Source organism: Pipra filicauda, unplaced genomic scaffold (genome assembly GCF_003945595.2).
Source record: "Pipra filicauda isolate LSUMZ 115617 unplaced genomic scaffold, ASM394559v2 scaffold176_size3548034_pilon, whole genome shotgun sequence".
Taxonomy (NCBI): Eukaryota; Metazoa; Chordata; class Aves; order Passeriformes; family Pipridae; genus Pipra; species Pipra filicauda.
The window spans coordinates 3,191,972-3,204,378 of NW_024104283.1; the positions used below are offsets into that span (position 1 = coordinate 3,191,972).

At 37.2% G+C, this 12,407-nt stretch overlaps 1 protein-coding gene across 2 annotated transcripts in view; it reads right to left on the reverse strand.

Annotated features, from left to right (window-relative positions):
• Nucleotides 1–12,407, reverse strand: part of REV3L (REV3 like, DNA directed polymerase zeta catalytic subunit) — a 125,466-nt gene that overhangs the window by 73,067 nt on the left and 39,992 nt on the right. For both annotated transcript variants that reach the window (XM_027742119.2, XM_039379828.1), the window contains exons 2-4: nucleotides 7,178–7,367; nucleotides 4,365–4,439; nucleotides 2,778–2,938 (exon numbers count right to left, since the gene is read on the reverse strand). In XM_027742119.2, the coding sequence (XP_027597920.2) occupies nucleotides 2,778–2,938; nucleotides 4,365–4,439; nucleotides 7,178–7,367 (426 nt within the window). The remainder of the gene's footprint in view (nucleotides 1–2,777; nucleotides 2,939–4,364; nucleotides 4,440–7,177; nucleotides 7,368–12,407) is intronic.

Below are 12,407 nucleotides of genomic sequence, written 5' to 3' on the forward strand. Positions count from 1 at the left end.
CCATTGGCAAATCAGAGCTCTAATCGCTCCAGCAGTTTAATTACCTGGAAAGCATCATCTCCTCAGACGGTAAGACTGACAAAGAGGCTAGCAAAAGCCATAAAAGAGTTTGGCGAAATAAACACCTGAAGAGAAGTACAAAGATCAGTGTTTACAGAGCCATTGTACTGTCTACTCTTTTATATGGGTCCGAATCATGGGTCATCTACCGCCACTACCTGCGACTTCCAGCAACGCTGCCTCCGTACAATCCTAAACATCCACTGGTCAGATTATGTGACTAATACAATGTCTGTTCTTGAACAGGCAGCAGTTACGAGTATTGAGTATTGAGGCCATGTTGCTGAGAACACAGTTGCGTTGGGCAGGACACGTCTCAAGGATGAGGGACCACCGCCTCCCTAAGATCTTGCTTTATGGTGAACTTGCCACTGGCTGCTGCAAGAGAGGAGCCCCAAAGAGGAGATACAAGGACTCCCTGAAACAACATCTCAGCCTTAGTCATATCAATCATCATCACTGGTCTACTCTGGCCTCCAATTGGGAGGTCTGGAGACACACTATCTATAACGCTGCTGCTTCTTTTGAGAACGCACGCAGGATCACCCTTGAGGAGAAAAGACAACGTAGAAAGAACCATGTCTTGTCAATACCACCTAAGGAGTCTTTCCGCTGTGCCTTTTGCAACTGGACTTGTTGCATTGGCCTTATTAGCCACCAGTGCACTTGTAGCAAATGTGGGTAGAGTCCTTCCCAAATCTTCATTCGCGAAGCCCAGCCATGAGTGGCATGTGGTGCATAAACGAACTTGCAGCCTTCATCACTGTCCATAAAGACAAGGACTTGAGAAAATGAACTCCTGCATCTTCTGGATACAGGCTGATGAAGGCAGAATATTCCTGCTACCAACAAATTTGCCTGCTGGCCTCTCTCAGCCTTCAAAATAGTCTACTTATCTCAGTGAGAAAAATACCACTGGAAATAGGCTCCTGAGGCTGCTTACTTATATTTACAAACAGATCTACTACTGAATTTTCTACTACTTGCCAGACCAAATTTTAGATCATCATCTGCAAGGGAAGTAAAATAAGTGTTTGCTGCACAGCTTAGGCAAAGGCTTTTACTGCTGTCTAAAAACGATGTTTGGCCTGGCCTGCATAACACAACTATACTTGACTGAAATGAATGCATACTCCCAAGACACAGACGCTGTGGAACAGGCAAGTAAGTGTGTCAGTTGTAAGCAGAGGCTGTGCCTTGTACACCTGTCCAACAGGTCTGAGCTTAGAAAGGGTTGCTGTACAAGGACAGCAGTGCCTCTGTAAGGCTGTACCAGGGACAAACCACTTGTTGTTCAGCTGCTGTGCCAGGAGCAGTAGATAGTGATCCTGTGCCTGTCCAGCAGACCAAGGCTGGCTACTTATGGATGTGTGATGTGGAGCCATGCAGAGCAGTATGAATGTTGCTAGGAGCACTGCAGCCATTATCTGGTCAAGCCAGACAAGGTTGCCATTTTCTTCCCTTTATCCCATTGGGTTCTTCCCTACAAGAATAGTTGAAGTCCACTGGTCTCAGTCCATGCTCCTCTTTTATCCTCTTGTTCCCATTCAAGATTTAGGTCTCTCATCCTTAAATAAATGATGAAGGAGAATAAAAATAGCCTATGTCCTTAATCTATCATCTGAAAGAGAGGAAAAATAGCTATAGAAAAAGAATGGAAACAACTATTTGATATAATCACATTGAATGTTTCCAGATGGCTGCTTTGGACACTTGGAAGACAAAAGGTACCTAACTATACTTCCTCAGGACTGAAAATCCTGAAGATGCTCTTGTCCATGGCTGACCTTTTGTCTTCCTACAGTTCTGACACCAGCAAAAAGTGTGGCCTATTGGTGTGCATGAAGAGTATTTTCCTTTAAATGAGAATTAATTATAAAACTCCATGCATTAGTCTACTGCTGTAATAAGGAAACAAAATTAAAGTCAGTACGATTATTGCTTAGCATTTTAACAGGAAGATACTTTACCATTCTTTTCAACTTCTGCATTAGCTGTAAGAACAGCTATGATCTAAACAATCCTTATTTTATTAAGTTTTAAGTATGAAAGACATGGTTTTCCTGCTGTTGTCTCCTTTATAATGAAGCATTTAGATAACATTAGGGACATTCTTATCAAACTTAATTTCTGTGTCAGTGTGTACATTCAAAATGCCAAACTACTTTTTTAAAATACTTCCTTTGCTCAGATGTTAATACTTCAAATTTCACCTTAGAGCAAACAGCCTTAGCACAAACACAAGCACTTTGATTAAAAACATTGCTTGTCATCAGAGCATAATGATTAGCCATAATTTTGCACAGACACTACTGCAGCAAAAAAAATAATTTGGACTGACATAAGGATCAGAAACAAACATAAAAAAATTAAGCAACAGTATTAGTATGCTATCTTCCATGTCAATTCTTCAACCAAATTACAACAATTCTTAATCTTCTAACTTGAAAAGAGGTATAGTCACAGCTGCACTGCTGACCGAACATGTGTTTCTCCTTATTTCAGGAAGCAGGCTCTTCCTCAATCCCACACACAGGGATAAAAAGGAAAAATGATACACAGGGACTTTGTTTTCACACAGAAAGCAAACTTTAGGGAAACAACACTATACACATTCAGCCAAACTACAGCAAAAGTCCGACAGCTAGTGACATTTTGTTCAAAATGATAGCTTTTAGCCTCCAAAACAATTTGCTCTTAAGAAATAAACACCTTACTTTTTCTCCTTGCCTTTCTGAATTTGACAGCAGCCAGGTTTATTAAATTCATTCCATATAAGTTGTAGTCTATGAAGAGTTGAAGGAGGTAGGGAATATGGGCTTCATGAGGCTGGTAAGATTTGTTCATTATGGCTCCACCTTGCAGAAGCTCACAAACTCTAAAATTAAAGATAAATTAGGACATAAACAAAAAATTATTCCAGAACAACAATAATGACACTTTATTTTATCAAAATATAAAAGATTTTTTAAATTTTGCCTTAGTTGTATTTGTAACTTAAGAACTGTGTTTTCACGCTAAGAGATGCACAAAAATGATCTCTGCTAATATAGATAGAATATCTGGGTGTTAGTTACAAAGGAGCCTTGAATCCTTCAGCCTAAAAAGCATGAAACTCTCCGAAAAAAACCATCCTGCACTGTTCCTGCAACTGATCCAAAGCCACTGTAGGCCATGGAAATCTTTTCCACAAAGTAACTGTGGCAGATGTGTGCATACACACCAGTAATAACTTCAAAAGTCTTTCTAGTTCTCCTTGACAAGTATATGATGACATCCTGCTTGGTTTTAAAGTTACATACTGTACACTCAGAAACAGTATTTTAACTACTCCCTAGAAGCATGACAAATCCTCTCTTTTAAACAGCTAAACATTAAAAAATAACTGCAAGTATTTGGATTAATTATGAATTGGTGCGATAAGTTTATCTCAAACTAATAGTATATATCTATAAATCAAAGAAAAGCACTAAGCATTTCTAAATGCAACAAACTGGGATTAAAAATAAAGTTTTCGACAACAAAAAACAAAGGAATAATTTAAGTGAATTGTCAGTGCTTATTTGGATAGGAGCAATTCATCACAAGAAGCTCCAAATTTAAAAACTGTCATATCAGCTATACATATAGATTACACTAAGACAGAAATCTTAAATCATGCAAAATTCCACTAGTCTAGAAGAAAAATCAGACAATCCTATCTTATGATCATGTATTAGACCTTTTAAAAAAAGTTCCAGCGGGTACTAGGGGTTTCAGTTTATGCTTGAGAAATAATTCCTCCTTATTTGTTCCTGAATGTACTGTAACTACTGTGATAGTAAGACTGAGATCGATGGTGCTTTCATTTAACAGAACACTGTTGAGAAACAGAGAAACTGTCTAATAACAAAAGCTATTCAGTTTTCCAAATGTATCTTAAATTTAATAATTGTCGCTGGAATCATAAACCTTTTAAGAAGTATCCAAATTTACTTCATAATATATGAAAGATGGCTACACAGTTTTCCTCAAGAGTTGCAGAAAAAGTAACCAGATGCAAATTTCTCCAAGTGTTCAAGAATTACAGTTAACACAAGACAACTAAAGGCAAGTATGTTTTGGTCTTGCTTTCCTAACATGCTACTGCTTTAAAAAGGTTACTGATGTGTTTAAAATTAGCAATGTCTAAAGTGTCTTGAAATCTTGGGACAATAATTCTGTAACCTATTTTGTTAAGCTATTGGTGAATCTTGTTTCAAAACTGACTTTTTAACTCAAGATATAACGAAATCAGACACAACTTTGTATCTCCACATCTTTACCTTTTTACCATTGCAGGATTGTAAAGATAAATCTTCATAAACTGTCTCTCCTTTTCATGGTAACCATAAAAAGGCCTGGAGAGAAAGAAATAAAAGCAAGAAGCTAGCTAGTTATGCTGTGGCATTTATTCAAACACATTTTACTATAAAGAGTATTAAATTCCAGGGGGCAAAAATTAGAAGATAAACCAGAGAATGAAAATTTCCACATCAGGCCAAAGGGGAACATTATGATTCTGTATAAGGATAAAAAGAATAGGGGCTATACATACAAAAATATATAAAAAAATTAGAAGGCACTTATGGCTTAACATTGTTTTTAACTTTCCCCACGTGAAAACACACTGATGGCACACCATCATAATAGTACTTTTAAGAAGATGGACTTCTTCAAAAACAGCCTTCACACTTTCTGACACATGTTGCAACAAAGTCCTTAAGGACATTAATCCTGCAGATCAGGTGTAAATGAGTAAATACCAGTTGTGTAACATAAATAACCGAACAATGCAAATGGCTTAGAAGAGTGAATAGCTGCCCATTTTCAGTGATTACTAATCACCTCTTGCACTAAATGAGGCATGAATCCTGAAGAAAACAGGATTTGAGAATGCAATTAAAGAATACACAGAACAATGAATATGTCAAGACTAAACTGAGGCTGAACAGGCAACATTAATTCTGGTATAACTTGACTGAATTACTGACTTTTCAGCATCTAGAATTCTAATTTAATCTAACATGCTTGTAAAACAGCACGTTAAGGAAACAGGCCATAATTCAATGTGTTGGGTGAATGCAAGAAGTCAACAGTTTGCAGTAATCACAACGAAAGTCAACAGAAATTCAGGAAAGCATAAATTTACTTGTTACCTCTACAAACAAAATAAAATGTCTTCATCAAAAATATTATTTCAAAAAATTTTAAAGTGGACGTTTACCTGCTAAGTCAAATGAAATGAAGTTCAGTAGTAAGAGGGATTTCAGCCCTAAATAAAACACAAACTCAACAGAACCTCACAACTACTGCTACCTTTGATATGGTTAAACATGCATGCACGCATTTAGTACGGCCAAAAGCTAGACTGAACTGATAAAAAATTTTGTTTCTGATGTTAAAACCGAGCTACATTGAAAGAACAAATTTAAAGCTGCTAAGCTGAAAAGGAGATCTGATTCATTCTCTCTCTTATAGAGATAGTATAAACCTAATGACAGGTTATATACATTAAGCTATAATGGCTCATCCTCACATTGACATGGCAGCAAGGAGGACAAAATTTACAACACTTTCAAGGTTAGCTATGAACACCTTATTTAACTTCACAACAGACAAGGACAGAATATTTTGCCTTTTTTTTATTCTTGGATCTCCACTATGTTTGGAAATTAATGCAACAAAAATTTTATATTAAACTTACAGAGGTTTAACAAACACTTTTAACACAAAACAAAATCTTTCTGCTAATGCAGAAGGTCTCCAAGATAGGCTTCTTATCACAGAGATACTATATCTCTGAGTAGAATTTGTCTCAGGTGAGAATAGATCTGTGTCACTACATAAACATGCCTATCTACCCAGGTAAAGATGAAGATATATTTCAGTTAGGCTCTTACACAAGCAAAATAGCTGAAACACTCTTTCCTATGCTGCTTTGAGGCAATGAGCATCTGACTTTCAGTAATGGCTGTTTTGAAGCTCTAAGACAAGGGAGGTAAAAACCAGGCAGGTTCTCCTAATTTCTACCTGTTATTTTCTCATTGATTCAAGTAAAGATTGTCTTCAACAGTTTACTCTGCCCAGCTTTCCCTGTTGAGATGAACAGCTATACTACCATTTACATAGTTCCCACAAAAAGAACAAAATTAAGGAATTTGGGGGGGGTTACCTTACCTGTTACTGTAAAAATAGTGGAAAGTTCTGATTGAAAATAAAAACACCTTATTGCAGCCACTTTACTACCAATATCTAGAAGCCATTAAAACTGGCTGGGACCAGAAATATTATCTTCCGACTCTTAACAATTAGAAAAAATATATTTCAGAAGTGCAAGAAAAAAAATAGGATAGTGCTGCACAGTACTGAAAATTAGCATTTACATTGCTTTGAAGATGAAAAATTGCATGCATGTATAGACTACTTGTGTTCCTCCAAGACAGTTTCCTATTATTTGCTATGATTTGACATATTTTTTCAGCCCTTGATTATGCAAGATACATAAAAATTAACTAAGAGAATCCTTAAAATGTTAAAGGTCAATAATAGCATGTAGTTCCAGCAGCAGCAGAAGCTATACCACATAAAACACAACAGTCAGCCTGGTAGATAAGGAAATGAATGTTTAAGAGCCTCCACTTCATGGCCTGTACTGCTGGAAGAATCAGATGCATAAACATGACCTGAACTGTGAAGGCCATTTTAGATAAAAAACAAAAGGAGACCTAGAGTCAGTCTTCTGCAAGGCATGCCTGGTCTTGGGAAACCTAGAATAATCCAGAAAGGTACAAAATTGTGGCTGGAAAGTACTAGTGCAACAGCAGAGCTAAAACCAACAGATTTGGAAAAATTATAGACACTGGGATACAAATTTAGGTAAAAAAGGTTGTGTCAAGCGGGTTTTTTGGGGAAAACCTGTTGACTATGTTAAAGCAAGTGAGAAAAGTTACTTAAAGTTGTACAGGCCTGTATACATGAGGGGAAAGAAAAAGGAGTGGCACTGCAGTCACCCAAGTGCAAAGTAAGTGCTTCAATGTAGTACAACTGCAAAACATTTCAAAACAAATAACCAAAAATCCTAACAGGTCATACTTACATTCCAGATACTAATGACACTTTGAAAACATGCTGAACAGTAGAAGATGGATTGCCTAAAGCCACATTAAGGGCTCTGTCAATGCTGAATGCCACTTGACGAAGATGGTATTCTGGATGCTGTCCAAAACCATCATATGGTATATAGAGGTAAGGAAAGATACCATGTAAGTGGAGACAAGTCTTCTGACCTGAAAATAAAAGGGTAAACATTTATTTTCTAACGACTACATCTTTTTCTTCTTTTAAGGAGTCACCAAATTTGAATTTTTTCATGTTGGTTTCTGGTTCCGCAGATAGGATAAATTTATGAAACAAATGCGGCATATTTCAAACAAAAGGTATCAATGTAGAGCAGTTCTCACATTTGATTAATTGACAAAAACAACACAGAACAGATGTAGTTACATGGCATACATAGGATTACACCTGTGTAATAGCAGAATTCACTACTAATTATTTTTTTTGTAGTCATAACACAACACATTCCTAAGAATAATTTTGCATACTGAGTCAGTGTTGGACAGTTAATGGTTTTTCAGCTTTGTGAAAATTTTTCAGTATCAAAGCTCTTCCCATTCTTCACTGGGATGAGCACACAACCTCTAAGAAATTAAAAAGAACGTCCTGAGCACCTAGGAGGCCATTTAATATTCTAGTTACTAAGGCATAAGTTGAGATGTGGAAAAAAACCAGGTGATTTTCAACTTCTAAAATCTGTGGATCCCTGAGAGGTCTCTACCGTATACGCAGATCTCTAGACTTCTAATACCACACTTAGTTCTCAGCATTAGCTTCCACAAGCCTGCAGTAACAGCAGAATGAAAGAACACACCATGAAAACCTTTGTGCCAGACCACAGCCTGAGCTCCTCATTCAGACAAGGCAGTACAGTGATGCAGACTGGGATCTCCCAAACCTGCCACATCTTTTCTTTATTGGAGGGGTGAGGGGAGGGCTAGTCTCAACTGCAATGCATGTTCTCTGTTCTCTTAGCACAATACAACAGAGTATGCGTTCACTGCTGAAACAAACATGAGATTCTGCTCACAACCTTTTCAGTCCCAAAGATCATTCATGACTTTTCACCGGCCAGTGAAAAACTTCCACAGAAAAATACTATAAGCACATGTTGCTGATTAACCCATCACCACAATGACAGGCAGCACACATCATTTTGCATTGTCTGGATGAACTCCCTGCACAAGGACAACAAAACAGGCTGTGCTTTCATCAGCCAGGAGATAAATATTAAAAAGAGGCAGCACAACTTCACTGGTCCACAAGACCAACGAAAAGACTTCCAGAAGTCCACTCTTTCAAACTGAGATTATTGCTCAGCAGGTGGACCTTGCCTGAAGTAGTTATACTCATTCATACCCACATCAGTGCACCAGTGGCCACCCAGTGAAGACAGCTCTAGATCCATTAAAGCGCAGGTAGAACAGAGCTTCAGTCTCAGGACTGCCTGCAAACCTTTTACACCTGTGAAAAGCATGCCTCCAAATACCAATAACAGCATAGCCTTTTTTTTTAACTGGGGATTAGATTTATTGCTCCTCAAATAATGTCTAGAAGTGAAAAAAATGCTCAAAGGATGGTACTACAAGTCCATTTTAACAGTGAATTTTATTCTTCTTGCAAGAACTCCATCAAGCCTCTTCATCAGTGTTGAAATACAATCCATATAAGCATTCATAATGTTGAGGTCATCATCTAGGAATTCTGTTCATGCCTTTAAAGTATCTCAGGAAAAGAAAATTCTTATTTATGTATCATGTTTTTCAAATAATAATACACTAAGAAAAAGGGGAAACTAAAGACAGAGACACTATGAACAAAGGTTTGTTTGGGGTTTTTTTTTAATGGAAAAAAATAAAGCACAGTAAAAGCTTTATATCCCAAGAAACTTCCGCCCCCCTAAGGTGGAAAAAGTAATTTATTAGTAGCATGTGAACCGCAAGAGGACTGATTTGTGGAGCGGTACCAAACCATTTATTTTCTGTACCAAGTCACTAACAAATCTGAGTGTTTACTCCTGGTTGTACTTAAGACTGATTTTGAAATAAAGGCTTCCCCCATCCAAATATAATTAAAGTTCTACAGTTTCTCTATTCAAGTTTGGTTTGTTTGTTTGTTTTTGGAAAGGGTTTGAGGTTGGTGGGTCTTTGTATTTTTGTTGTTGAGTTGGAAGGGGAGCGGGTTGTTGGTTGTGGTGGGGTTTTTTTAATGTATCCCAGGATCAGATTCAGGGAGAAATTCAAACTCATTCATATACATAACTTGTCTGAATGCCCACCAAAGCTTTTAAAAAACAAGTGAACAAACCAACTCATCCCAAGCTAAATCTGATATTGGAGCTACAGACTATGAATTCCTGGCAAATAGAGAGGTCTATCCCCCCCCCCCCCCCCCCCCCGTGAATTTTATAAATTCAGGTGTTTTCTACCTATGGCCTGTCACTCACAATCAGTTATGCACTTACACTTCTTTTTGCACTAATAGCTATAAACTCCTGCTCTTTTTGATACTTTAAAAAATACCTTTAATGGTTGCTCAAGTATTTTGAGTTATAGTTAATCTATGTCCCCCTAGAACACAAAATTGCAAAGCACCAGAATAAAAAGAACAGCGAGACAGCCAAATTTACTATACCTAAATTAAGGTTCCTTTCAAGTTAAGCAGCTATTTAACAGTTCCTGCTGAGCTGAAAATAAAATCTTATTGTTGAATTAAAAAAAAGGACACATACAAAGAATGTTTCCTTCTCTTTCCTTCTGTCCCCTTCCCCTGCACTCCCCTTTATGTGCAAAAATCCCATGAAAAACACACTATAGCTTAAAATTGAGTAAAGAGTCAAATTACCACTTAACTCCAGGGAAATCTTACAGAACATATACAGTGAGCTGCTCTTCATTTTTGATTCTGCCAAGAAAGCAAACAAGTTACTGCTGATGTAAGACTACTATGAGGCCAGTAGCTGTCAAATTACATGGGTTTACACAGCTACTTACTTTGATCCTTGATAGTATTGACTTATTTACCTTAATTTTTGTTATACTGCTATTTTTACTTACACCCACATTACTACAAGTCGTACTCTGCTAGTATTAAGAACAGTCATTTATTTCCATCATTTAAGTAAAAGCATCAAAGTGCATCAAATGTCATGGTATTGAGTTTGAGGACAGACTCCAGTAACAGCAACCATGGTTTGCACTAAACCATTACAAATTCTAGTGAATTCTTTCCAATAGAGCCACAAGGACAAAACAGATCTACCCACTGAGGATTTCAGGCCGCAAAGACCCACCAATTTACATAAATTAAAAACTTGGCTTGGGAAAAGGTTAATGAGTTTTATGCTTTAACTATGTTACTCTTAAATTCCTGTTTCTTTTCAGAGATATAGAGAAACAAATTTGTACCACTAGAACAGCACCAACTGCTACTACAGTGCCCACTTACAGTGACCAACAGATGTTATTTTTTATCTATTCATCAGGTTCTTTACATCTGTAGAATCACTGGAAATGGTGCTGGACAGCAGATTCTGCATATGACTGCTCTCCTCAGAATTTCCAGATACAACACTGGGTGACAGATGGGACAGGTCGCTAAAATGTTTTGTTCTGTGGCCTCATCATGGACCAATTGTGCCTGTTCATCAAAATCATTCTGTACACAAATGGCACACATGATGTCTCTATTAACAAATGAACATAATGTGCACATTAAATGTGGTGGGCTAGTGGTGATTACATGTTAGCAGCCAGGACGAGGATGCTGACCCAACAGTTTCTCTGGCCTACACTGCCTAGAAGAATGAGGTCTGCACTGCCTGATTGATCCGCAGGTCACAGATCAAGCATTCCAGTACAACTCAAGGGAACTGCTAAGTAAATGTACGGAAATCTAGAAGTAAAGCTGAAGTTTGATCATGAGTTTTTGTAAGGCACTGAATGAAGCAGCAAATGAAGGAACACAAAAAATGTTGCTGTAACGTAGAATAAAAAGGAAATACACAAAACCTTGAGATATTACAAGATACTCCACTAGGAAACTGGTTATTTTCTCTGAAAAGAAGACACTGCGAATGAAACATCAATATAGATGAATAGCCATAATAATAATGAATCAATACTTCAAAAATAATATAAATGCAATATTTCATACATTATAGAAAGTGAGCCCACCCCCCAAACACATACTTAGAAAAGTAAGTGGCATAAATATTACTGAAGTATTAAAATATAGCATTTCATGGACTTGAAATCCATGAGAGAGAGATTAAGAAAGTCTGGTATTTTTTCTGGAAGAGGATTGCCATATATATTACTATTAGGAGCACATACCAAGCATAATTTTTGAGTTACTCTATAATTTATAATATTACAAGAAAAATCTATAGCAACCCTAAGACAGAAAACTTCAATATTATCAGAAGAGAACTAGAACCAGTACAATAAAGAAATGCAAAGATGCTCAACAACTACTTAGTAAGATATAGGATGTCTTCTGACCACCAAAATGCTCAGCCACACATGATGATTTGGTACAGATAAAACTGAGATGCAATCTACACAGAATCACAGAATGGTTGAGACTGGAACGGACCTCTGAAACTCATCCTGTCCAGCCTCTTGCCCAAACTTATGAACACCTAATTTCACAGTACAGTAAGCTAGAGAACCCGAGGATTATTATTCAAGTGTCCTCAGAGAAGTGCTATTTCATAATTTGAAAACACTGACTTTGATTTTAACTTCTAAAAACTTCTTTCCACTGGGATCAAATTGGACGAATTTCTGTACAAAAGAAAAATGTGAAAATTACTAATAAGGGAACTTACTGTATTCTCCAGTTCAGGAACAAAGTCTGCAAACAAGACAAACATGGAGCACTTCTGGAGTCATCGCAGCTAGCACATGGAAATCTGTATATACATTCAAGGAGAAGATGGAAATCCATCTGTTCTAGATGGAATTCCACACAGACATGACTACTTGCTGGCTCATATTCCATCAAGGGGAGAGCTCCTGCAGACACTGCCTCCATTTATCTCCTCCAAAAGACTTATCTCATGTCTGAACAGAGCATGTGGATCACAGAAGGCAATCAGGTTGATCAAGCATGATTTACCTTGAGTGAATCCATTCTGACTACTCTATTATTTCTAATAATAAATGAGAGCATGTCCTACAGTTGTGATACAGTTTTACTAACTTCTC